The sequence below is a fragment of the Gymnoscopelus microlampas genome (genome assembly GCF_963454915.1).
Source record: "Gymnoscopelus microlampas genome assembly, chromosome: 12".
NCBI classification, from domain to species: domain Eukaryota; kingdom Metazoa; phylum Chordata; class Actinopteri; order Myctophiformes; family Myctophidae; genus Gymnoscopelus; species Gymnoscopelus microlampas.
Window position 1 is genome coordinate 38,269,217 of NC_139949.1, and position 26,897 is coordinate 38,296,113.

The window sequence follows — 26,897 nt, forward strand, 5'->3', positions numbered from 1 at the left end:
ACAATATTTGATTGTCTATCATCGCCTCTGCTTATATGTTTGTGCAAATCTTTGAATATATATTTTTTCAAGCGAACATTTGTAACTCAAATCTTTTTTTTTGTAAACTCTCAGAGTTACAGACCCATAAGGGTCCAATTGGTTCCTCACTATATATCATTTAGCTGGGGACCCCCTGGAACTCCCCCAAGGGCCCCTGGGGGTCCCCGGACCCCACTTTGAGAACCAACGGGCTACAGGACAACATGGAATATGGCTAATTTTAATTGCAAACAATGTTCTGTAGTTCTGTAAGCCAGCATGATATCAAATGATTCACCACTAGGGCAAAGGAAGGTCAATAGAGAAGACACTTCCTGAGTGTGTAGTACATTAAGCTAGTGGAGGTCACAACTAAGTGCTTTTCATGTCGTAAAAAATATGTTTTTAATCCAGCCGTTTGATGTACCCACCAGCGTTTGCTCTTGAAAACACGTTTTGTAGCTATTTTGGGACGGTGGTGAAAAAAGTTTATTAGTAGTTCTGATTGTCCGCTTTGAAATAACTGACATAAAACCTTCCACAGGAGAAAATGCATTTGTTATTTGTGACGCGGTGTTGTACTGTGTTTTCCCGGTACGGCGTATCGGCACTGAATCTTTTAGTGGTACGGACGGACCGCCGTACTGGCCCGCTTTACTGAATTCATTCACAGATTTAACTACATTTTCTCCAAACACACTGAATCAATTATAACTAAATATTATAAATGTAACCTCGCGTCACCAGACTTTGCACCTCTGAGGAAAGCCTGGTATTCATTCTAAAACTAGCCGTGTGATCCGGTTTAGAAAAAAGGAAACAATTATCGTGGTTCCGATGGTTGGTTCCGGTTGGCGTCTCATTGTTTGTTCCCCACATAATGCCAATCAATTCGTTTAGTTTTGCTAGTCGCGCTACGAGTTGGAATAAAATATGGACATACCAAACCATTATAATACCAAAATAAACAAAAGGATTATACAAAACTAAACAAGTTTTAAACTAGGGGAATCCTTTTGGAGATGCACAACGTAATGATGACGTAAAGTTATTTCCGCTCCGACCGGATCAGGAACCCCAAAAAATCGTATGAATCCAGGCTATACAGAGCCACATCCCTGACAGAATGCTTTGGAACACAGTTCTGATATTACGGCATAGGCAAACAGCAGCAATATTTTTGCGGCAGTAGTACGAGTTTGACGAGTATTATTCAAATTATTGAAACAGTATTGCTTTCAGAGTACAATTGTTTAAAATGAAATGGGGTCGAATAAAACCTCCAGGACCGGAGGGCTTTCTCAAAACGTTTCCAAGTGGCCAACTCTGAAAACATGAACGAGCAACACAGGCTGGACCAATGGGCTCAACTTACAATGCTTGTACTTTGAGACCTGTTAGGAGCCATGTGGAACTCCATATTTGGGCAGATATGTGATGATGCGTGGAACTCGTGGGCCGATAAAATTAAGATGACGACATCGCAACGTCATCATCACGTCTTTTAAAAAGAATTGTCAATCAAACCAAATTTAATTCAACAATTATGTATCTGACTGAGCTTCTCTTGAGAATTAGTGTTAGTATAATAATTTGCTCCCTTTAGTTGGGGTAGTTGCACATACCTGGAAATCACGCATTCCAGGAGCAATAGGAGCAATAGGCAATATCCATTATCCAGTAATTATCCAGTTTAGTTTAAGTGTGTCTTGCTTGCTCGAAGACGCCTCGTCACGAGCAGGGAATCAAACAGGGTCGAACAGTGGCCACTCTACCACATATACAGACAGAAGTTTTAGTATACACACACCATGGAAGATTATCACTATAGACAGGGGGTCGGCGGACGGATGAGGGGTCTTGTGGCAGATGAGGTGGAACGCCGGTGGTTCCACCATCAGGGACAGGGATTCACCCCCAAAACCGATGGAGGTCACCACGTCAAGAGGCAGTTAAGAGGGAGTCAATTCAAGCCCTTACAGACGATGGACGTCCCTTACAACCGCCCCTTCCAGAAGATGGACCTCCCTTACAACCACCCCTTCCAGAACATGGACGTCCCTTACAATCACCCCTTACAGAAGATGGACGTCTCTTACGGTCACTCCTTAGATCACCCCTTACAGAAGATGGACGTCTCTTACGGTCAACCCTTACATCACCCCTTACAGAAGTGGGACAGTTTCCAGCAGCGGTTCTCTGTCACCGAGAACAATCAAGGGAACATTAAAGATTTCTCGCAGCAGCAGTGCTTGAGGAAGAACTCACTTATAGGGAACCACCTGAGGGAGGACAGGGAACAGGGGAAGAGGTACTCTGCTAATAGCACTGCTCAAAGCTCAATCGGAAGACGAAGTAACCAAGCTTTTGGGGATAGGAACAGGGGTCCAGTGTTTGATGAGTCTCAGCTGCCTTCTGGGCAGGAGCAGATCAGTGCGGTGAGTGCCACCTTAGAGGCTGTCACCAGGGATAGAGGCCTGACTGACCAGGATGTAGAAAGGAGACAGTGCATCGTCTCGACCATGCAAGAGCTCCTCCAGGCTGTCAAGCCTGAGATCAATCTCCGGCTCTATGGCTCGTCGTGCAGCAAGTTCGGTTTCAAGGATTCTGATATAAACATTGACATTCAGTACCCCCTTCCCATGCATCAGCCAGACATCTTGCTGCTGGTCCAGAACAGCCTCTCTGTGAGCCCTGTATTTGTCAATGTGAAGGCTGATTTTCATGGCAAGGTCCCTGTGGTCACCTGCAAAGAAAAAAGCAGTGGTCTGATCTGCAAAGTAAGCTCTGGGAATGACAACCCCTGTCTCACAACTGCCTATCTGTCTGCCTTAGCTAATCAGGAGCCACTCCTCCTTCCACTGGTCCTGGGCTTCAGGCAGTGGGCCCGGCTCTGTCAGGTGGACCGAGTAGAAGAAGGTGGTCTGCCAACATACGCTTTCGCCCAGATGGTCATCTACTTCTTGCAGCAGCGTAAAGAGCCACTCCTCCCCACCTACCTGAACAATGAGATTAAGGAGTTTTCTCCCAGAAAACTGCCCGACTTCAATATTACACATGTGGTGGATGGCTATGTGCACTGGACTTACTCCCCCCCATCCAAACAATGTTCACAGCACTCCTATAGAAGTGGAAAGGCTCCACTGGTGTTCCAAAGGCATTGCACCTCTGCAGAGGTTGGCCTCCTGTGGTTAGAAATGTTTCACTTCTACTCGCTGAAGTGCAAAATGGCAGATACCGTGATCAGTGTGCGCACCAGTCTGGTCCTCCCACGTGATGCAAAGGAGAACTGGCTTAAGAAACCCATCAATCTAGAAGACCCGTTTGCCGTGAAGAGGAATGTGGCTCGCTCAGTTAGTTGGCAAATGTATGACTACATCCTCCACTGCCTGAAAACCACCTACAGATATTTTGCCCTGCCACAAAACATGGCAGCTATCAACCAGAAGAAAGAAGCCTCGCAAAGGCCGGTCAAGACAGGGGCAGAAGAGAAGGAGCTGGCTCTTGTCAGTTTGTCACACCCACCTCTAGAGAGAGACTTGGATAAAGATGAGGGCATTGAAGTCAAGAATGAACAACTAAGCGGCCTGCACTATGAGTTCACCAGGGAAGTGTTTACTCAAGGCAAGTCCCACGTGGTTGTGTGCAGCTTATGTAAACGTGCTGGCCATCTGCAGAAAGACTGCCCAGAAGATTTCAAGAACATGGAACTGGAACCCTTGCCCCCAATGACACCAAAGTCCTTGAAAACCCTCGACAATGTTTGTGAGCAGTGCTACAAGGACCATTCCCCTGACAAACGTGAAATGGACAGAGAGAGAGAGAACATCGTTCGTGACTTGGAGAACTTTGTCAGAAGGGATTTTTCACGATTGGAGTTTCCAAAGGCGAAGCTGAGGTTGTTTGGATCGTCTAAGAATGGCTTTGCCTTTACAAAGAGTGACCTCGATATATGCATGGTGCTGGAGGAACGAGAAACCTCAGATGGTCTGAACTGCATTGAGATCATCGAGAGCCTGGCAAAACTACTGAGGAAACACCCAGGTCTGAAGCATATCCTGCCCATCACTACAGCCAAGGTGCCCATTGTCAAGTTCATCCACGTCCACACAGGGCTGGAAGGAGACATCAGTCTCTACAACACCCTGGCCCTGCACAACACACGCCTATTGGCATCATACGGCGATATCGACAAGAGAGTGAAGATCCTCTGCTATGTCATGAAGGTTTTCGCCAAGAAGTGTGACATCGGGGACGCGTCCCGTGGTAGCCTCTCGTCCTACGCCTACACACTCATGGTCCTGTTCTTCCTCCAGCAGAGAAACCCACCGGTGATTCCTGTGCTGCAGGAGATTTATGAAGAAGACAAGAAACCAGAAGTGGTTGATGGTTGGAACGTCCATTTCTTTGATGATTTGGAAGCACTGCCAAAACGGTGGCCTCAATACGGATTGAACACCGAAACGGTGGGGGATCTGTGGCTTGGCCTGCTCCGCTTCTACACGGAAGAGTTTGACTTCAAGGAGCATGTTATCTGCACCCGGCAGAAAGGCTGTCTCACCAAAATCACAAAACAGTGGACCTCCAAGTACATTGCCATCGAAGATCCATTTGATCAGAATCACAATCTGGCCACTGGCCTGTCATGGAGAATGACCAACTTCATCTTGAAGGCTTTCGTCAATGGCAGACGGGTGTTTGGGTCACCAGTCGAAGTCTCCCATGACACACGTTATTTATTTGATCGTGAGGTTCTCACTCAAGGACAGCTGGCCCCAAACGACCGCTGCTGTCGATCCTGCGGGAAGATCGGTCACTTCTTGAGAGAATGTCCTAGACAGAACGAGAAGCGGCGCCGTTCACAATTTCCTAATTCCCAGCGAAAAAGGTTGGAGTCTGCGGGTGATGCCAAAGAGCAGACGACATATAAGTCTCAGCAATTTACAAATTCCTCTGTGGGTCACGTGCCGACATTAAGAAAGACTGAGTGCAAAACTGAGGCACTAGAGGAAATGTCAAAAATGGACAACTGCAAAGCCACGTTGCCAGTGGCTTAACTTGAAGCAAAGAAGGGCAATTCGTTTTTTACGGCATGGCTCTGCAAGGCGTCTAGACGAGGGATTTATGTGTGTGTCTGTTTGTTCATGCTGCCAGAAGGCCAAGGAACTACATCCATGCATTTTTTTACACACGTTTTACAATTATTTAAAGATAATACCAGGTAAGATTGCAGATCTGTGTGTGTACACACACACTCCCCCCTCCCCACTGTATATCTGTGTATTTCATGCATTCATTGATTAGAGAGAGCACTAACGAGCACATAACAAGTTTGACAATTGTATGGCCCAATCAATCAGCTCAGTGCACAACCCCTATGAAGTTCAAATGGATAAATTAAGGGCTCCGGCCGAGCTCCCCTCCTCCCCCCACAGACAGAAGCGTGCGAGGGATGAATGTCAACATAATCAGTGGAATGTCAACATAAACAGTGGAACAAAACCAAAACACAGCCTGAGGGATGTGTCTTTCTGCAGGAAAACACCCCAGCATAATTATAAAAAAATGCAAAATATATGTATATATATTTTAAATTTAGGCTCAAAGTTACCTAGTTAACCTTTAAACTAGAAAATGCGTCCTTCGGGCATGTGAACAATTTCTGTGTTGTGTTAGCAGTGTTGTGTTATTGGGGCAAGAGTAATTGTTTATGTAGTGAGCAATGAAGGTGTTTTTTTTAGTGGTAGCCTAGTGGATATGAAGCGAGTAGAGAATTAGGTGTACATATTGTAGGGTAGTTGGAGATGGAAAGGACATAGCATTTGTTGTCACGTATGGTTTATTGGCATGTAGTAATTCATGTGTTGGGTCGCGTGGTATAAAGACATTTGGGAATCCCTGGCCAATGTTAGGGGAATAAAGTGGCGTAGCAGTTTGAAAGACACAGAAACAAAGCTGTGAGGGGTGCAGCGGATTACGCACGCACGCACGCACACAGTGAGATGCGCAAACGCTGAACAAATCAAATAAAGCACTTGTGTCCAGTAATAAAAAAACATTTTTTCTCGTGCTGTGCTCAGTCCAGGGTAATCATGTGTTTAGTCATAAAGTAGGAAAACACGCTGATGAAATCCTGCACCCTCCGTCTTTTCCATTCACCTTCTGTATGCGATGCAAACGTCGAAGCAAGTGTTAGTTTTGGTACAGTTGCTGGTGCACGTTGGGCAAAAGCTGGACTAACTTACACCCGCATTTTCAAACTGTTGTTGCAGTCATGATGTAACTTTTCAGGTGATGGAAAACATTTGTTGAGATTCTCACTTTTCTTGTGTGTGTGTGTGTGTGTGTGTGTGTGTGTGTGTGTGTGTGTGTTTTCCTAATGACGTAGGGGTAGGTCTTGCAGGGGCAGACCGTAGGGGCAGACAGACAGAGTTAAACGGGAAACAACTACAATACACAAATCTATCTGCGCTAGATATATATATATATTTGCCGTGCACACGCACAGGTTACAGGGAACGCACATGTTACAGGGTACGTTACAGGGTACGTTGGGCAGTGTAAAATGTATTATTTTCTCAGTGCACTGAGAAAATAATACAAACTGCGCTATTCTTCCGACCTGTGGTAGGCAGCAAAGTGCAGTGTGGTGGAAACTACAAAGAAGAAGGAGTCGCGCCTGCGCAGTAGGGCGGGCATAGCTGGCAAAAATCAGATGCAATATTTAACTATTATACAAATTGAACAACGTGTAAAGACATTTAAGGTGTTGAAGGTAGCTCAGGTCCTTGCTAGAGCACTGAGCAATATCTGTAACAAGTGTGGACCAGGGTGGATTACCGGTGTGCTGTGAGACCCGGCACAAAGGCCCGTCGAACTGCATTTGTCTTTATCAATTATTTTAGAAGGATACTTAAATATAACAATTGTATAATAGAAGTGAATTGGCGGTTGGATCAGGCTGAAATCAAATATGGAGTCATACATCATCATAGATATAATTTACAGTAGATGACATTGTCATATACTGGCCACATCAAGGCCAGGAACCACATGGGAGCCACGTCATTATTAGACTGTGTCTCAGGCTCGCCGCTAGGATGAAATGACTAAGGGTGCAGTTGCAAATTGTGAGGGTGGCGACACATGCACACAAATTTGCGGTTATTGGGCGGATTGTGGCCGTTTTTGGGCGTTTTTTTGTTACTTTATTTCGGTTTTAGGGTTAGGGTTAGGTTAAGCTTATGTTATTTTATTCTTGCCTGATTTTACAGATTTTTTTATCAAAAAAGTAATTATAAAATAATAAATAAAACAAATACATTTCCAAAATGTTTTAAATTTTGAAACATAAACTGAGGGGGCACAATTTGAAACTGAGGGTGCCAGGCCCCCTCAGGCACCCCCGTGGCGCCGGGGCCGCTGTGTCTTGGTTTTGACACTAGGGCGCCGGATTCTTTACTCAATTAACTTTGACCAGGAAGCTTTCAGAAGGCTCCCATGTGTTGACGTTTTCTAAATATGTCATGCAGCCTATACACATGTCTCTTTAAACTTCAAAAATATATTTATTTTTTTAATGGCCATATTATACAATGAATGCCTGTGGTTTTTCTGTCAAATTGATCGTCTCCCCCTCTCTCCCAACTTTCACATGCCGGGACCACCTGCGGAGGCCGTTTGATTTCTTTGTAATCCTAATGAGCACATGTGTATTCATTATCCCTAGCTGCTAGCTAAGAGCGTGTGAGTGACAGCAAGACTGCAAACCATATAAACCATGTAATCCATATATACATAAATAAGGCACAATTAAAGAAAGCCCTCTTGTGATCGGGTGGCTCACATTTCAGCTCACTGCACAGCAACATCCTCAGTGTTCGTACATCCATTTTTAACTTTAGAAATGTAACCAAATGGAGCCACTTGCTGAGATATGTTTGTGTAAACACTGCCCTTTCACTGTGAAATCGAATGATGGATGAGCAATGAAATGAACTAAGGACAAGACAGTGAGGTATAGGGAAGGCTGGGAAGAAATTCTGTCGTCTACATAGGTTTGTTTCTGCGGTGGTGACATCATTGACTTATCCCTTGGTAAACTTTCAGCTGACAGACAGCTGCACACAGTCTTTAACAACAACAAAAAAGTACAAAGTGGAATAAAACTAGATATTTCTACGAGGATTATTTCAACTTGAACATGTTAAGCACTGCACATCTTTTTGGATCTTTTTGGACTTGTTTTGGACAAAATGTTGCAGAAGCTCAGGTAGGGTAGGCCTATAGGCTATGTTGCCTCTCTCTAACCAAATGGAGCATTCCTGTGAGCTGTGAGTATTTCAATTAGACCAGTGGAAATAAAGCTATTTACAAAACAATGTGAATCCCCATTACGTGGGTGAGACCGTGTTTGGCCAGGGGGAAAGTCAGTAACCAATCAGAAGATGAAGATCAACGGTCAGTTTGATGGCAACATCAGGCAAAAGTCACATCAGTCAATCCCTTCAGCAAGGAGCCTTTTTACCCTTGTTTCTGTTGTTACTGTACGACTTACTGTATGTCTAAAGGTCCGTACACACTGGGAGTGTTTGTTTCATGTGATTCATTCGCATTCATTTAAACTGCTGTTTGTGTTATGAATGCATCCACACAGAAGGTGAATATAACGCAGTGATAGTTATTTTTTGGGACAAGGTCGATTTTTTTTCAGCGAATAAAATCATCAACCTGTGTGAATGAGGCATCACCAAACTAGTAGTTTGATGTGAAACTAGAAAAAGTGCTCCTCGGAGCACAGGTCTCCGCCAGGTCAGGTACGTTATTGTGGCCTCTTGGTGGCGCTATAATAGGCCAATGTGAAAAGGGTGGCATTTATTCTTAGGTCGTTCAAGGCAATCGGACACTGCATTCATGATTTGAGGCATTTTGTTACAAAAATGTGTTTTGCTAAATTAGACCTGCTGGTGGCGCTATAACAGGTGTCGTATCTAGCTATATTTAATATACCAGTATGCAAGTAAAAATAGATGGCTAAAGTAAAAACAGATTATTATTTACAAATATATACTACAGCTAAGTAAGAATTATGAGTGTTGTGAACCAGGTGCTTGCATAGACAATCAAGGGGCTCTGCTAGGTGTGAGTGGCATTTACATTCTATTCTTAACCTGGTGCCATCAGGTCTAGCTCCCCCACAACAGTTACTCAGGATGGCCAAATGATCAAAGAGGTTGATCAACAGGTGGGGCTCTCATTGACCCCCACCCCACATGAACCATATGTATTGTAATGTGAAGCAACATTGTATAAAGGGTTGACTGTAAAATGTGAGTTAGTTAGTACAGTTGTCACACGACGTGAGGCTGCAGGGAGCTTCGGCTCCCTGGCTGCTTCTGCTATGCTGTTGTACTTGATGCTGAATAAACCGAATCATGATAAAACCTGGGAACATGATGTCTCTTCTCCTCTACTTGTATTACATCTACCAGCCTGCTAACCACAGTTCATGCCTCATCTGACACGACACAGGCCAATGTGAAAAAGGGTGGCATTTCTTCCTTGGCCTAGTGGGAATGTGTTTGTGAAATTTCACGGAAATCGCAAGCTGCATTCATGATTTGAGGCATTTTGTTCAAACCAATCCTGCACATTTTGGAAGCCAAACTTAGCCAATGAGGATGGTATATGGGAAATCAGACAGATCCGTGTTGATCACATGACTATAGAGATACTGTGTACCGATTTGCAAGACTTTTCGATAAAATCTGTAGGAGTAATATTAAAAAATGGGTTTTGCACAAATGCACAAGACTCCAGGTGGCGCTATAACAGGCCCATGTGAAAAATTTGAGGCAGAGGTTCTGAATTGGCATCCAGGGAGTGTGTGTGGACAGTTTTGCAGCGACCGGGCCAACGGTGCCGGAGATTAGCTGGTAACACACGGACAGGACACACACACACACGGACGGACGGACGGACGGACGGACGGACGGACGGAGGGTAAAACATACTCTTTCGCCATGCCTTTTGGCCTGGCGGAGACAATAATCACATTGCATTATCATATTGTCGGGTCGCTCCCGGTATGTAAGGACCTGGCACACAGTAACAACATGTTTTGTGACTTCGAAGGGGCCAGCAGCCGTATAGCATTGGTCAGTATGCGTGTCCCCTGAGTAATACCATCTGTAGGTCCCAGCAAAATTAGACCAATCACAGTGAACTACTCAACTCAGCTGACGCTACTACACCAATCATAGTCCTCACAAAAGTAGACCAATCACAGCAAACTACATAGCTCAGATGATGCTGCTGTGCCGAGCACAGCTCAAGACACTAGCACTAAGCTGACACTGCTTACACCAATCACAGCTCAGCAACATCACCATACAAAGCTCATACTAGCATCTCTGCTCATCATTGGTGATGTGTAGGTTCAATATGCATATCGTTGCTGTCGGGCATAAACCTTGTATCTCCATATTTCAACTTTTTTTTGTAATTGAATGCCCTACTTCATCATGCAAGTGCCACAATAGAACACAGCTGATCTACAAGCTCTCAACGCGTCGTGATACAATGTGTTATGAGCTTGTAGATCTGCTATGTTCTCATTGTATTGGTCTTTTTTTCAGCACCTACAGAGGTTAGAGAAATTGCTCAATTCATATAGCAGAGATGCAATCAGTGCCTCTCTAGTGTCACATTATCAGACACAATCCTCGACACATCTGGTGACATCTAAATTCAATACTTGTGGCCGCTAACAAACCTATGCCTACTGCTTTGAAAACAATATTGAACACCCTACATGACAAAGAGATGACATATTCAAAACGTTTGCAGTTTTTTATTTATTTCTTACGGAAGTAGGGAATCAGAGCTATACAATTAGTACTTATATTATATGACGCAATGTTAACTCTTTGACTGCCAGAAATAAAACATAATTTGCCAAGCCACTGCCAGCGATTTTCGAGTGTTTTCACTAACATTTGAAAAAACATAGAATACCTCCAGTACGATCAATCCCCCGATCGCTTTAAAAGACTTATCCGAGTCTCATTACATTACCTTACAGTCATTTAGCAGACGCTTTTATCCAAAGCGACTTACAATAGGTGCATTCAACATTTGTCTCCCTGCTCTTGTATTGAGACATTTTGCTTGTGTCAAAGTTCATGTCTCACCTAGATGTAACAGAGTGGCTCACAGCCTCAGCCTGATTGCTAATATCTCTCCCGGCCTATAGGGAATTCCCTTTGAACACAGGGCTCCACGTGGGAGCCCTGGGTTCAAATCCCAGGCGTTACATTGGTGCCATGACCCGGATCGGGTTCCCCGTGGGAGGGGGTCAAACGGTGGGTGAGTGTAGCAGCAGTGGCTCACAGCCTCAGCCTGATGACCTAAAAGTCTAATATCTCCCCCGAGCTACGGGATTTCCCTTTGGCTTAGTGGTTAAGTTCCACATGGCCGACCCGGGTTCAAATCCCGGGCGTTACATAGACACAGGATTTGTGTCTATGTAATGATGGTCAAGATTCAATTTATCCCCTGAGCAAGCAGGCAGGCTCTATTAGCTCAATGGCAAAAAAAAAAATCAGCACTTGCGCAGGAAACCGATTTCAAACCCGGGGTAGAATAGTAAAGAAACATAGTGCAGCTTTAATGTTGGACCGACGGAAGTTGATAATTATCCATTATTTTCATATTTACATGCAAATTTCACTCCTGAAGTTTAGGTGGATGACAGACAAGTATTTAAGGACTCTGTATCTGTGATGAAGTAATTTTTGACAAAAATGATTTCAGCAGAATCTTTTGCCATTTCTAGTGTGCATGTGCAGAATATAATCTTATCACTGTCCCGATATGAAGGACCACCCTACTGTCTTTGCATTGGTTGCTCATTGTAGTTGGTCTTTACACTTCTCCAGATGTATCTGTGCAAGCATGACACAGAATCTGAGATCAAAAACTCCCCTGAAGCACAGCCTAACAGGGCTGAGTTATTGCATGGACATAACATTGAACCCTTTAAGGGCATAACTTAAGATACACAGATGTAACATGAAACATAAATCCATAGAAATAACATACTGACATAGTGAAGAACTAAATGTCACAAGGAGGAGGCTGGGGAGGTGGAGGGAGTTTGATCACTGACAAGCTGCAGCACTCTGCTGAAAAAATAAAGTCTAGATTGAACCATTAGGATGGTGTATGCTACAATGTTAATTTGCTGCTCGCAGGGCACTTTCTCAATGCTGGTCTCAGGGCAGATTAAATTATATAAATACAATATTAATTTGCTGCTCTGAGGTCAGTTTCTCAATGCTGGTCTCAGGGCACCTTATAACCTTCTAAAGGCAATTATATGCAACAATGTTAATATTCTGCTCTCAGGGCAGTTTTTCAATGCTGGTCTCAGGGCAGCTTATAGCCTTCTACAGATATATATGCAACAATGTTAATTTGCTGCTCCCAGAGCATTTTTTCAATGCTGGTCTCAGGGCAGCTTAAGTGATATAAATACACCAACATTCATTTGCTGCTCTCATGGCAGTTTCTCAATGCTGGTCTCAGGGCAGCTTGTAGCTTTCTACAGGAATATATGCAACAACATTAATTTGCTGCTGTCAGGGCAGTTTCTCAATGCTGGTCTCAGGGCAGCTTAAATCATATACATACAACAGCATTAATTTGCTGCTCTCAGGGCAGTTCCTCAATGCTGGTCTCAGGGCAGCTTAAATTATATACATACCAAAACATTAATTTTCTGCTCTGAGGGCAGTTTTTCAATGCTGGTCTCAGGGCAGCGTATAGCCTTCTACAGGTATATATACAACAATGTTAATTTGCTGCTGTCAGGGCAGTTTCTCAATGCTGGTCTCAAGGCAGCTTATACCCTTTTACAGGTATGCAACAATGTTAATTTGCTGCTCTCAGGGCAGTTTCTCTCAATGCTGGTCTCAGGGCAGCTTATGGCCTTTTACAGGTATATATATATACAACAATGTTAATTTGCTGCTGTCAGGGCAGTTTCTCAATGCTGGTCTCAAGGCAGCTTATACCCTTTTACAGGTATGCAACAATGTTAATTTGCTGCTCTCAGGGCAGTTTCTCTCAATGCTGGTCTCAGGGCAGCTTATGGCCTTTTACAGGTATATATATATACAACAATGTTAATTTGCTGCTCTCAGGGCAGTATTGTCAATGCTGGTCTCTGGGCAGCTTACATGATATACATACCACAACATTAATTTGCTGCTCTGAGGGCAGCTTAAACGATATACATACAACAAGATTAATTTTCTGCTCTCATGGCAGCTTCTCAATGCTAGTCTCAGGGCAGCTTAAAGCCTTCTACAGGTATGCAACAATGTTAATTTGCGCTCTCATGGGACTTTCTCAATGCTGGTCTCAGGGTAGCTTATAGCCTTTTACAGGTATATATATGCAACAATGTTAATTTGCTGCTCTGAGGGCAGTTTCTCAGGGCAGCTTAAATGATATATATACAACAACATTCATTTGCTGCTCTCAGGGCAGTTTCTCAATGCTTGTCTCAGGGCAGCTTATAGCCTTCTAAAGGTATATATGCAACAATGTTAATTATCTGCTCTCAGGGCAGTTTCTCAATGCTGGTCTCAGGGCAGCTTAAATGATATACATACAGCAACATCAATTTGCTGCTGTCAGGGCAGTTTCTCAATGCTGGTCTCAGGGCAGCTTATAGCCTTTTACAGGTATATATATGCAACAATGTTAATTTGCTGCTATTAGGGCAGTTTCTCAATGCTGGTCTCAGGGTAGCTTATAGCCTTTTACAGGTATATATATATACAACAATGTTAATTTGCTGCTCTGAGGGCAGTTTCTCAATGCTGGTCTCAGGGCAGCTTAAGTGATATACATACAACAACATTCATTTGCTGCTCTGAGGGCAGTTTCTCAATGATGGTCTCAGGGCAGCTTAAAGCCTTCTACAAGTATGTAACAATGTACATTTTCTGCTCTCAGGGCAGTTTTTCAATGCTGGTGTCAGGGCAGCTGAACACATTGTGTGCCAGAGGTTTATTAAAATAGGGTACGTTCAGTGCCAGCATATCTTCCATCCACTTACGTTGATATGTTTCGTGCTGTAAAAGCACCGACGCGGAAGTGCATGTAAACAAAGCGTGCGTGCGAGACGGCGGAGGGTCCCGACTAACGCCTGGAACAATAATATTTCTAACGCGATCCTCCATTGCAGAGTGATCGCCGATCGAAAACGGCTCACTTCCACCACGTTAAAAAGAAGGAGTCTCTCCTTCTCAGAGACTCCTTGGATGATCCCAAAGTTTCATTAGAGCGCCCCACGTGGGCCCCATATATTAAAAAAATCACACCCTGTGTGAAGGAAGCGGTGCCTTTGGGGCGGGGCTTAACTCATTTCAGTTCAACAATGTTAATTTGCTGCTCTCAGGGCAGTATTGTCAATGCTGGTCTCTGGGCAGCTTACATGATATACATACCACAACATTAATTTGCTGCTCTGAGGGCAGCTTAAACGATATACATACAACAAGATTAATTTTCTGCTCTCATGGCAGCTTCTCAATGCTAGTCTCAGGGCAGCTTAAAGCCTTCTACAGGTATGCAACAATGTTAATTTGCGCTCTCATGGGACTTTCTCAATGCTGGTCTCAGGGTAGCTTATAGCCTTTTACAGGTATATATATGCAACAATGTTAATTTGCTGCTCTGAGGGCAGTTTCTCAGGGCAGCTTAAATGATATATATACAACAACATTCATTTGCTGCTCTCAGGGCAGTTTCTCAATGCTTGTCTCAGGGCAGCTTATAGCCTTCTAAAGGTATATATGCAACAATGTTAATTATCTGCTCTCAGGGCAGTTTCTCAATGCTGGTCTCAGGGCAGCTTAAATGATATACATACAGCAACATCAATTTGCTGCTGTCAGGGCAGTTTCTCAATGCTGGTCTCAGGGCAGCTTATAGCCTTTTACAGGTATATATATGCAACAATGTTAATTTGCTGCTATTAGGGCAGTTTCTCAATGCTGGTCTCAGGGTAGCTTATAGCCTTTTACAGGTATATATATACAGTATACAACAATGTTAATTTGCTGCTCTGAGGGCAGTTTCTCAATGCTGGTCTCAGGGCAGCTTAAGTGATATACATACAACAACATTCATTTGCTGCTCTGAGGGCAGTTTCTCAATGATGGTCTCAGGGCAGCTTAAAGCCTTCTACAAGTATGTAACAATGTACATTTTCTGCTCTCAGGGCAGTTTTTCAATGCTGGTGTCAGGGCAGCTGAACACATTGTGTGCCAGAGGTTTATTAAAATAGGGTACGTTCAGTGCCAGCATATCTTCCATCCACTTACGTTGATATGTTTCGTGCTGTAAAAGCACCGACGCGGAAGTGCATGTAAACAAAGCGTGCGTGCGAGACGGCGGAGGGTCCCGACTAACGCCTGGAACAATAATATTTCTAACGCGATCCTCCATTGCAGAGTGATCGCCGATCGAAAACGGCTCACTTCCACCACGTTAAAAAGAAGGAGTCTCTCCTTCTCAGAGACTCCTTGGATGATCCCAAAGTTTCATTAGAGCGCCCCACGTGGGCCCCATATATTAAAAAAATCACACCCTGTGTGAAGGAAGCGGTGCCTTTGGGGCGGGGCTTAACTCATTTCAGTTCGTCCCTATTGGTGGTCTGAGGCCACTTACCAAATTTTTACTTGGTAGCATGCTGCAAACTGGAATGATGGCTGTTTAAAGCCCAGCCAATGGGCAGACAGAGGGGGCGGGGCTTAAGTAATTACAGCTCGTCCCTATTGGTGGTTTTAGTCCATGTAAAACATTTGTACTCCCTAGCATGCTGCGAACTTGAGTTATGGCTGTTTAAAGCCCAGCCAATGGGAAGACAGAGGGGGCGGGGCTTCAGCAATTCATGCTCGTCCCTATTGGTGGTCTAAGTCCACATACCAAATTTGGACTTGGTGGCATGCTGCAAGCTGGAGTTATAGCTGTTTAAAATCCCGTGCTCATCCCGTGCTTAAACGGGCGGACGGACATAACATACGCTGGGGGTCCCTGGACCCCTCTTTGATAACTTCAGCAATTCATGCTCGTCCCTATTGGTGGTCTAAGTCCACATACCATATTTGGACTTGGTGGCATGCTGCAAACTGGAGTTATAGCTGTTTAAAATCCCGTGCTCATCCCGTGCTTAAACGGGCGGACGGACATAACATACGCTGGGGGTCCCTGGACCCCTCTTTGATAACTTCAGCAATTCATGCTCGTCCCTATTGGTGGTCTAAGTCCACATACCATATTTGGACTTGGTGGCATGCTGCAAACTGGAGTTATAGCTGGTTAAAATCCCGTGCTCATCCCGTGCTTAAAAGGGCGGACGGACATAACATACGCTGGGGGTCCCTGGACCCCTCTTTGATAAGCAGTGGCACGTGTGGCCAATGAGAGGAGAGATGGCATAGGCAATCTCCAAGTCCGTGTGTGTGTGTGTGTGTGTGTGTGTGTGTGTGTGTGTGTGTGTATGTGTGTGTGTGTGTGTGTGTGTGCGTGTGTTTGTATGTGTTGCTTCTTTGCCGTGCTCATCCCGTGCTGATACGGACGGACGGACGGACGGACGGACATACGGACAAAGTCAAGTGTAGAGCGGTTGGCACCGCTAAAAAAAAATGGGCCAAAAACGATCCGGACCGGTTATGGCACTCAATGTGTTAATTGATATACATACAACAACATTAATTTGCTGCTCTCAGGGTAGTTTCTCAATGCTGGTCTCAGGCCAGCTTAAATGGTATACATACCAAAACATTAATTTGCTGCTCTGAGGGCAGTTTCTTAATGATGGTCTCAGGGCAGCTTATAGCCTTCTACAGGTATGTGTTAACTTGCTGCAAATGGAAGGTGACTGAGCGCATAGGGACTGCCATGATTGCCTGAACTATCATGATGCTCGATGTGTTGAGCAGATTCTATATCATGATGCTCGATGTGTTGAGCAGATTCTATATCATGATGCTCGATGTGTTGAGCAGATTCTATATCATGATGCTCGATGTGTTGAGTAGATTCTAAAAATTCTCTCTCTCTCTCTCTCTCTCTCTCTCTCTCTCTCTCTCTCTCTCTCTCTCTCTCTCTCTCTCTCTCTCTCTCTCTCTCTCTCTCTCTCTCTCTCTCTCTCTCTCTCTCTCTCTCTCTCTCTCTCTCTCTCTCTCTCTCTCTCTCTCTCTCTCTCTCTCTCTCTCTCTCTCTCATTATCACTCAATTTACTGTTCTTATTGTCTGATATCCCTAAAATGAAAAAATATTATTGTGGGCTCGATGCAGCAGCAGTGAGCACACTAGCTATTGTCACTATTTATTTATTTTCCCCAAAACATTGGCACCTAACTACTCCTACATACTTTCACTTAGAAACTCAATTCAAACTGTAAAACACCCAGCTTACAGTGGACACTTATGCTTGTACTTTTCTTTTTGAAATAATTAACTTTAAGCACCCAATGCATTTCCAATGGGTTTTGGGGAGAGAGAAGGACAGAGGAGAAATGCCCCCTGTTTTCACTGTGTCACTGTGGCCAGTGACTGCTCTCTGATTTAATCCAAAGATCTAGGCTGTGTGGTGTATATATTCTGAGTTAAGACCATTAATATCAACCCATGTCTCTCCACACTCTCATTCAGCAATCATTACACCTGGTGAAAGCTAGCCTGTCAGTCATTGGCTGCTCAGTGGTGCTGCAAAGTAAGTACATTTACTCAAGTACTATGCAAGTGCTATCTGCTATTTTCTGAACATTTGAGTACTTTTAATTTGATACTCAAAGTATGTTTTGATGCTAAAACGCACTGCAAGCTCCAAAACTCCCCCCCCCCCTCCCTCCCATGCACACACACACACGCACACACCCCCATACTCCACTGCCACTCAACCTCCCCACCCCCTGTCATACTTCGACCATTCAAAAAAAGCCGATCTACAATGTGATGCGTTGTGAGCTCCCCCAGAGTAGTGTCGAAGTGTCCTTGAGCAAGACGCTGAACCCCTAATTGCTCCCGATCAGCAGGTGCCTTGCATGGTTTCCTCCACCATCGGTGTATGAATGTGTGTGTAAATGGGTGAAATATTAATGCCAACAATTTTGTAAATTTCAAGGTCCAATTTAACACTAATGGTGTGTATTGGTCAACATAACCCCCCCCACCACACACACACACACACACACACACACACTGTAAACCATCGGAAATAACTAATCTACAAGTTCACTGGAGCCAGGGGGAGCACCCCGGCCCACACCCATCACTCCTGCCCCCTATACCCCTCCATCCCTCCTTACTACCATCAGCTATTAGGAGAATGATAACAGGTGCTCCCAATCTGATCATCCGGAGGCAAGTCTACACCCACACACAACGCAAAGACAGAGATACCAGGTCAAACTGAATATGTACTTTTTATAACTACAGTTTTTTGGCTTTAAAGCGAGCCCACATTGTTTCTTTATATGAACAATATTTTCTAGTTATTAATAATAATCACAAGTATCATGAGTAAGCTGATCATTTTGCCTCGTTGATGTAAATTAGATCATTGGAAAATGATTTGTATTATTTACAAATTAATTGTGTTAACAAGTGTTAACACAAAACACACAGGGGGTGAGTCAGCAAAGCTCGATCGATATTGTATTAATGCTCGATATAGAAATGGTTATATCACGTTTTATTTAGGGTTCAGCTTAAATGTATTCACACAGGATTCTACCGCTTTTTGTTTGCAGTAGCACTCCTTTCCAAAATACACAGTGTGTGTGGACAACAAGGAGTGGACGGACAGCCCACACATGCTGGACAAAGCAGTGAGAGCACTAGTGGGTGACATGGCGGAGAAAGAGATGCATGCGCGAGAGACCAAATTAAATTCAGTTCCAGAAAAAAAGACATGTAGCCTACAGTTGTTACCTACAGTATTGGTTCTGACAGCAGCGGTAGCGCCTGGAAGCAGCAACTATCACAGTTGTCTTTATCGAATAGTAGCATCCATACTCAATTATGACAAACTCTTTCATAAACTAATAGGCCTATAGGAGGAATTACGTTCAATATTCGGCGACGTTTTGGGTGTTTTTGTAACTCCAATATCAATAAATCAACGGAAATGTTTCTGTACACACATTTGTAAATGATAAATTCCTTAAAATGTCCTGGTTTCATTCACTGTTACAAGTATTTGGTTGTTATGTTACAGAATACAGCAAGGGTGCTTGGGGCAAAACCTTGTTCTATTTTCACAAGGTGAACCTATGCTGGTTTCTGTAGCTAAGAATGCAAAGTCTCTGTGCACACAGTCACTTTACTTCCTCTTCTCTCATTGCTGTGGTCTTGAGGTCTGTACAGGAGCGTTTATTTAGGCTGTACTTAACAATATTCTAAATAAATGTAAAGAACGTAATTTAAAAAAAAATCCTTTCATTCATACCGTTTTTGAAAAACAATAGTGAGCCTATACTGTTTTCTACAGTAGCCTATAGACCAATTATTTCTTTACCAACATTGAGACTGGGCGCACAGGTGATTGTTTCATGCAATCAATTCCCAACATATTGTTTCGGGGTGCAGCTTGTTCATTTAACCTCCTCTTGTGTGTTGGCTAGTGAGGCGCGTCCTAGCGAGACATGACAGAATGGGTTTCATTTGGTGCTGGCCTGCGTGCGCATACTGGTCTTTATCAGTGTGACGTCATCTGTTAAGGGGTCTATAGAGTACAGAAGTCCTCACGCCACTCGTTCATCCCCTGGGTCGTGGAAGTAATTTCTCTATAGAGAATAACATTGGGTCATCTTAGAATCGTTTCTTATAAGAACTATAAGAAAAATAAACAAACTGTCTCTGCGATATTGTCAGGGAGGTGGCTCTGTATCGTTTGATATTCAGTCATATTTGATAGTCTGTTTCTGGCGAAAATGTAACTAATTTGGCGGAAGTAACATTAGCGTTTTTATCACCGTCAGTTGATGCTTCATATCCATAAGAGTCTCTCTCTCTCAAAAAACTGATTTACACTGAACACAATTGTTTGACCGGTGAAAGAAAATCGCATTCTTATTGAATACGCTCATCAGCACGCATACGCAAATTTGAGTGCCGACATGTTTGTGCAAAATATTTGGATTGAGCATTTTGTTCAATTCTACAGTTGTATAATATTATGGGATTTAGATTACAATAATACATATTTTTTACTATTTATAATATATTATTTTGTTATCATTAATAGTTCTCAATGGGCCTGACAATTAAAACCTTCAAACAGCAGTCATCATGCTGATGTCATAATGACATCATGCTGGTGTCTCAGTCTAATGGAAAGATGATTTAAACTGATTTGACGCTGGTCAAATATGTGTCGTCAGAAACAGGCCACATAAAAAAGAAAACTGGTCCCTCCACCTTCTAGACGGAAGGTCAGTCTTTGCATACAACCCATACAAAGACTGACATTTTAGTATACTACCTGCTCCATGGAAGAGTCAGGAAGGGCTCGCCGTGCAAAGGCAGGAGGTCGGAATAGGAGTAATATGCCTTACAAGCCTTACGCCACCAGTCCTAAGAAGGGGGTCCTGCAGCCCCCCAGTAGCTCTCCTGGGAGGCCCAGGGGTGGACTCAGTCACTCACGGAGGGACGGCTTCCAGCATTGCCATGTTGCCGAGAACAACCGAGAGGACGACAACTGGAAAGAGCGCTCGCAGCAGCATGTGAGGAACAACTCACTTGGAGAGGACTTGAGGGATCACCGAGCAGAGGAAAAGAGGGACTCTGTTGATGGCACTGCTCACAACTCAGGCGGAAGACGAAAGAACCAAGACCGAAGGAAAACCTTGGACTCACGTGAAGCTGCCACCCAAGAATATGAAGAATGTATTATGGAAGAGGAGGTTGATAAAGAGTGTGAAAATACAGACAGCCTCTCTGATGAGGATTTCGAGGACGCCCTCAACCGACAGCACATGGACGGCCTGAGCACAGAGGATGAGGAGATCTTCCTTGTGGACGAGGTCTTGATGGAAGCACCCCACTCTGATGAGGAAGCGCCTCCTAGGAAGCGGACGTGTCCCGACCCGGACACACGTGCTTCCATGGATGAAGAGGAGGATGTGTTGGCTCCTGTTCTGTCACACCCACATGTAGAGAGAGGCACGGGTAAAGATGCCTCAAAGGGCCTCAAAGTCAAGAATGAAACATGGAGTGGCCTGTGCTATGACTTCACCAAACAAGCGTTTACCCAAGGCAAGTCCCACATGGTTGTGTGCAGCTTGTGTAAAATTTCCGGTCATCTGCAGAAAGACTGCCCAGAAGATTTCAAGAGAGTCAAGCTGGAACCCTTGCCGCCGATGACGCAAAAATTCTTGAAAACCCTCAACTATGTGTGTGAGCAATGCTACGAGGACTTTGCCCCTAAAAAAATGGAAAAGGACGTGAGAGAGTACATCGTTCACGACCTGGAGAACTTTGTCAGAAGGGAGTTTCCAAGGGCGGAGCTGAGGTTGTTTGGATCGTCTAAGAATGGCTTTGGCTTTAGACAGAGTGACCTCGATATATGCATGGTGGAGGGAAAAGCGATCTCAGATGGTCCGGACTGCATTGGGAATATCGAGAGCCTGACAAGATTGCTGAGGAAACACCCAGGTCTGAAGCATATCCAGCCTATCACTACAGCCAAGGTGCCAGTTGTCAAGTTCATCCACGTCCACACAGAGCTGGAAGGAGACATCAGTCTCTACAACACCCTAGCCCTGCACAACACACGCCTATTGGCATCATACGCTGCTATCGACAAGAGGGTGAAGATCCTCTGCTATATCATGAAAGTGTTTGCCAAGATGTGTCACATAGGGGACGCGTCCCGTGGCAGCCTCTCGTCCTACGCCTACTCGATCATGGTCCTGTTCTTCCTCCAGCAGAGAAACCCACCGGTGATTCCTGTGTTGCAGGAGCTTTATGATGGAGACAAAAAAAAAGAAGTTCTGGTTGATGGTTCGAGGAACATCTACTATTTTGATGATTTGGAAGCACTGCCTAGGCAATGGGCACAGTACGGTATGAACAAGGAAACGGTGGGGGGTCTGTGGCTTGGCCTGCTCCGCTTCTACACAGAAGACTTTGACTTCAAGGAGCATGTTATCTGCATCCGGCAGAAAGCCTGTCTCACCAAAAGCACAAAACAGTGGACCTCCAAGTACATTGTAATGGAAGATCCATTTGATCTGAGTCACAATCTGGCCAATGGCCTGTCGCGGAGAATGACCAACTTCATTATGAAGGCTTTCATCAATGGCAGGAAGTTGTTTGGGACACCTATCGACAAATACCCTCCTCAATACTCAGATGAGATGGAGTACTTCTTCGATCCTGATGTTCTCACTGAAGGAGAGCTGGCCCCCAATGGCCAGAGCTGCCGAATCTGTGGAGATGTCGGACACTTCATTAGATACTGTCCCAAGTACCCCATGCGTAGGAAGAAGCGCTGTTTCTGGTGTTCGTCAAATACCCACATTAAGAAGAACTGTATGAAGTACAGTAAATTTAGAGCTCTTCATTCTTGTCTCTTAACTCCTCATCAGGCCATTTGAAGAACATTCGAGAAAAGGACAAACCTGATAAACGAGTAATAGCAAAAACCTGTGATATTTACATCCAGAAGGAGGCAGAGTCTAGCCAGCCAACACAGGGGGTGCTCCGGGCTCCGGAATTCTCAAGTGTCTTGTGCAGTAGGCAAAAGGAAATACATTCTAGAATATAGTTCACATAATTGTGATATTTAGAATCAAGTCTTGTTTTTTTTACGGCATTGTGCCCAAGGGGTGAGCCGTAGTGTTTGTCATACTGTATGTATGTATTTCACTTAGGTAACTCACAAATAGATTGAGAACATTAATAGCTTGAGAACATTTTATCTATCTATTCTATAACAACCCCCACACCCCCAGGGGAAAACAACCCTTAGGGAAAGTAGAGCCTACTGGTGGTGCTAGGGGTGGTGGTGGGAGCAAACAAAGCACAAAGCACAAAAATAGCTTGCAGGCTACGGATCATTTATGTATCCCCCAAAATGTAGAGTGTTTACCCAAATAGGTAGGTGTGTGTGTGTGTGTGTGTGTGTGTGTGTGTGTGTGTGTGTGTGTGTGTGTGTGTGTGTGTGTGTGTGTGTGTGTGTGTGTGTGTGTGTGTGTGTGTACCTTGTAAACCTCTCACAAACCACTACACTGAACCAGTGTTCATTTTCTTGAGCACACTGCCAGAAGGCATATTTGGTGAACTCAATCACCAAATATTTTTCCTGTTTTTGTTTGTGATTTTATAATCTCAGATCCAAGTCTGGAACCGTACCTGGCGACCAGCGTGTATGTCCCCAAGTCCATATTTGGGCAAGACTGATGCTATATCGATATCATCATGAAATATTTAGTAAATTGCTGTCCATCGCTACAGAATGCACAGGAAGCCATGTCATTATTACACCCTATTTAGTTTTCAGGCTTGGCTCACACCCATGATGCCTGACAATGATGGATGCCTCACAAGTTAGTTACTATTCTGTGGAAAGACTGATACATCATGTCAACAAGAGAGGTAATACACTGTGTGTGTGTGTGTGTGTGTGTGTGTGTGTGTGTGTGTGTGTGTGTGTGTGTGTGTGTGTGTGTGTGTGTGTGTGTGTGTGTTCGGGGTGATTGTTGCAAATCGCTGGAATGACCAGCGCCAAGTTGGCCAATTTAATATCTCTAGTTTTCTTTTTTCAAAAATGTTTTATAGTTAAATCTTTTTTTAATGTTTAATTTTATAGTGCAAGTCAATGGGATTGGATCGGGCTGAAATAACTTTGCCAAAATGTTGAGATGACTAACATTAATATGATTTCATCGATGTGTCAGAATAAATAAAGATCTGTGTGCATGTGTGTTGTTTGTGTTTTTATGTCATGGTGGTATATCTCTGTAAGAGCTTGTTCTGCCTACAATACTGATTCTCAAAGTTGGGTCCCCCCCAATGGTCCTTCAGGGGGTTCCAGGGATCCCCAGCAAAAAATGAGGAACAGTTTAAACACTTCTACCCTACTTTTTTTTTTAGCTATTCAAAAATCTACAAGCTGACGTGTCGTGATGGTGTTGTCAGCTTGTAGACCCGCTAGATTTTCGAAGAATGTCAAATATTGACAAATCTTCTCTTATGGGGGTCTTGATATGGTACTGCAACCCCGCTGTTACTCGCCGTCGGGTCCAGGGACCACCGAGGGTACACGAGACTAATGAATATAATATTTTAAACAGTATTTAGTAAACGCCGATTGTGTTTCGGCTTGGATCAATATAACTAATGTAGCTCTGGATTTTTTTTTTACCTCATGTTTTTAATATTTTAATGTTATATTATCATTCAAGTCGTACTGTTTTACCAATTATTTGGGGCCCACCTGCAACATCCTCATGTCCCACCAGTGCGCCCCGGCACACAGGTCGGGAATCGCTGATTTGCAGTAATGCCAAATTTGGTGACATTCTGATCATTATTTCCAGAGATACATGCGATAAGTCCTATTAAAGCTACTGTAAATTACATTTTTTGTTTAAGCGTTAAATAGCATATTCCCTTAGTAATTACTGATATACAGTGTTTAGTTGTTTCTTCTTTTTTACCTCCCAGTAACTGAGGTCTCTCCATCGCTCTAGCATTTTAGTCATAATAAACTACATTTTCCGTTTGGGATATCAATTTCAACCGGAGAGATGTGAAATCTAGTGAAAATGGAGGCGATTATTGAACAAATAAATGGGTTCTCTCTCCTGATTGGATGCAATTGGCGATCCTTCTGCAAATGTGTATTACGTTTATTAATGAGGTGGAGAGGACAGGGAAACCCCGGTTACTGAACAAACACTAGCAATGATTACTCTCACAATACAGAGCTTTAACCTTTTAACCGCAAAAGTCTGTTTTTTTTAACCCAAAAGTATCACTTTTACCACTATTTTGCAGTAAAATATTTTTAGACAACCATCCATTAAAAAAAACTATGTGCTTTGTACCTCGGGTAGATACTGTGTCTAAAAACACTAAAGCCTTTTTTGGAGACTTGTTGCCTCTAACAGTACAGCAGGCCCTAGATGGCGTCTACACAAGAATGCTATGAATGACACCTGAGCTAACATGAGCGGACCACATAGGAAACGTGGACCACTGCAGGGGGGGGGGGCTCCCGTGGGTCATGGACAAGAAGGTCAGAAAGAGACGGATGAGGCTGGCAGGCGCTGGTAGCGAGGAAAACTGGCACGGTGGGAACCAAGCCAAGGCACAGATAGGATGGGAAAGAGCAGTGGTGGGAACAAAGTACTCAATTATTTTTCTTAAAAGTATCAATACTGCAATGCAGAAATATTAAGTCCGGAAGTCAAAATTAACTTGAGTAAAAGTTTAAAAAAAATGATTGGCATCAAAATGGACTTGTGGTACCAAAAGTACAAAGTACTCGTTATGTATATATATATTTTCATATGGCTGAAATGTATATAGGGCTGAAGTGGTTCATGTATGTTTTGTAATAATAATCAAAATCTACCAAGTAATTAGTAACTAAACTTTTAAAAATAATTGTAGTGGAGTGAAAGTGCAATATTTGCCTCTGAGGTGTAGCGGATTAGAAGTAAAAGTATTGAAAATTGAAAATACTCCAGTAAGTAAAGTACCTCAAAACATGATATATTTCAGATAGTCTTGACTTGGAGAAATGAACCCTTTGAGGAGCTTTTGAATTTCATAAGCCCAAGACGAGCACAATTAGTGGTAGAAAGCACTCTATTGTATCCATCTATAGCTGCCTCCCACAGCTCTTCACTTGGTTGCATTCCCTTTCTTCTTCTCCCACACAGTCTTGATGGTCGACTGAGTGCCCAATCTACTGTATTGTTGTAAGTATTATGTCTTTGAAATCAGCCACTCAGTGGCACCGGAATAAGGGGGGCCAGGGGACCTTTTCTTCTTCTACTCCAATACATATCAGAGGCAAATATTGTACTTTTACTCCACTTCAATTATGTGAAAACTTTAGTTACTAGTTACTTTGTAGAATTTGATTATTATTACAAAACATACAGTAACCACTTCAGCCCTACTTCAGCCCATTTCGGCCATTTGAAAATAGCCGATCTACAAGCTCACAATGCGTCGCATCGCGACGCATTGTGAGCGTGTAGATCGGCTATTTTCAAATGATTTTTTATAAATGTTATACATTTGAAAACTTGTAAAATCTGACTTTCTGCATAATGAGTACTTTTATACTTTTGGTACTTTAAGTATATTTTGATACCAATACTTGTGTACTTTTACTCAAGTACATTTTTAAATCCGGACTTATACTTATAACAGAGTATTTATACATTAAGAATTGATACTTTTACTTTAAGTAAAACATGCAAGTACTTTTTCCACCACTGGTTTCCATTAGTTCTGATATTGCCCAACATATCCTGATAATCATGAGGTATGGGACCCTTGAGCAAAGTGTAAAGCCTCCGTTTACGCTCCTGTGATTAACCACGAGACCAACCCCTCGCTCTTGACCGCTGACAATCTTTGTTTCTGGGGCGACTCGACAGCCAACATGTCTAGGGCTCTGATGCCTGACAGCAAGTAACCCGGTTCAATTCCTGGGCCGGGCGGACCATTCTTGCATGGCATTGCCCTACTTTCTTTCCCAGTCTCTCTCTCTCTCTCTCTCTCTCTCTCTCTCTCTCTCTCTCTCTCTCTCTCTCTCTCTCTCTCTCTCT

At 43.6% G+C, this 26,897-nt stretch overlaps 2 protein-coding genes across 3 annotated transcripts in view; one reads left to right on the plus strand and one right to left on the minus strand.

Annotated features, from left to right (window-relative positions):
- LOC311057063 (relaxin receptor 2-like) overlaps positions 1 to 26,897 on the minus strand; it is a 158,499-nt gene that overhangs the window by 91,846 nt on the left and 39,756 nt on the right. The window lies entirely within an intron of this gene.
- LOC311056745 (uncharacterized protein) lies at positions 1,872 to 23,508 on the plus strand (the record flags this gene model as incomplete). The annotated part of the gene is made up of 4 exons (XM_084073551.1): positions 1,872 to 4,909; positions 20,678 to 22,608; positions 22,695 to 22,841; positions 23,441 to 23,508. The coding sequence occupies 4 exons, from the start codon at positions 1,872 to 1,874 to the stop codon at positions 23,506 to 23,508; spliced, it is 5,184 nt and encodes a 1,727-aa protein (XP_083929677.1).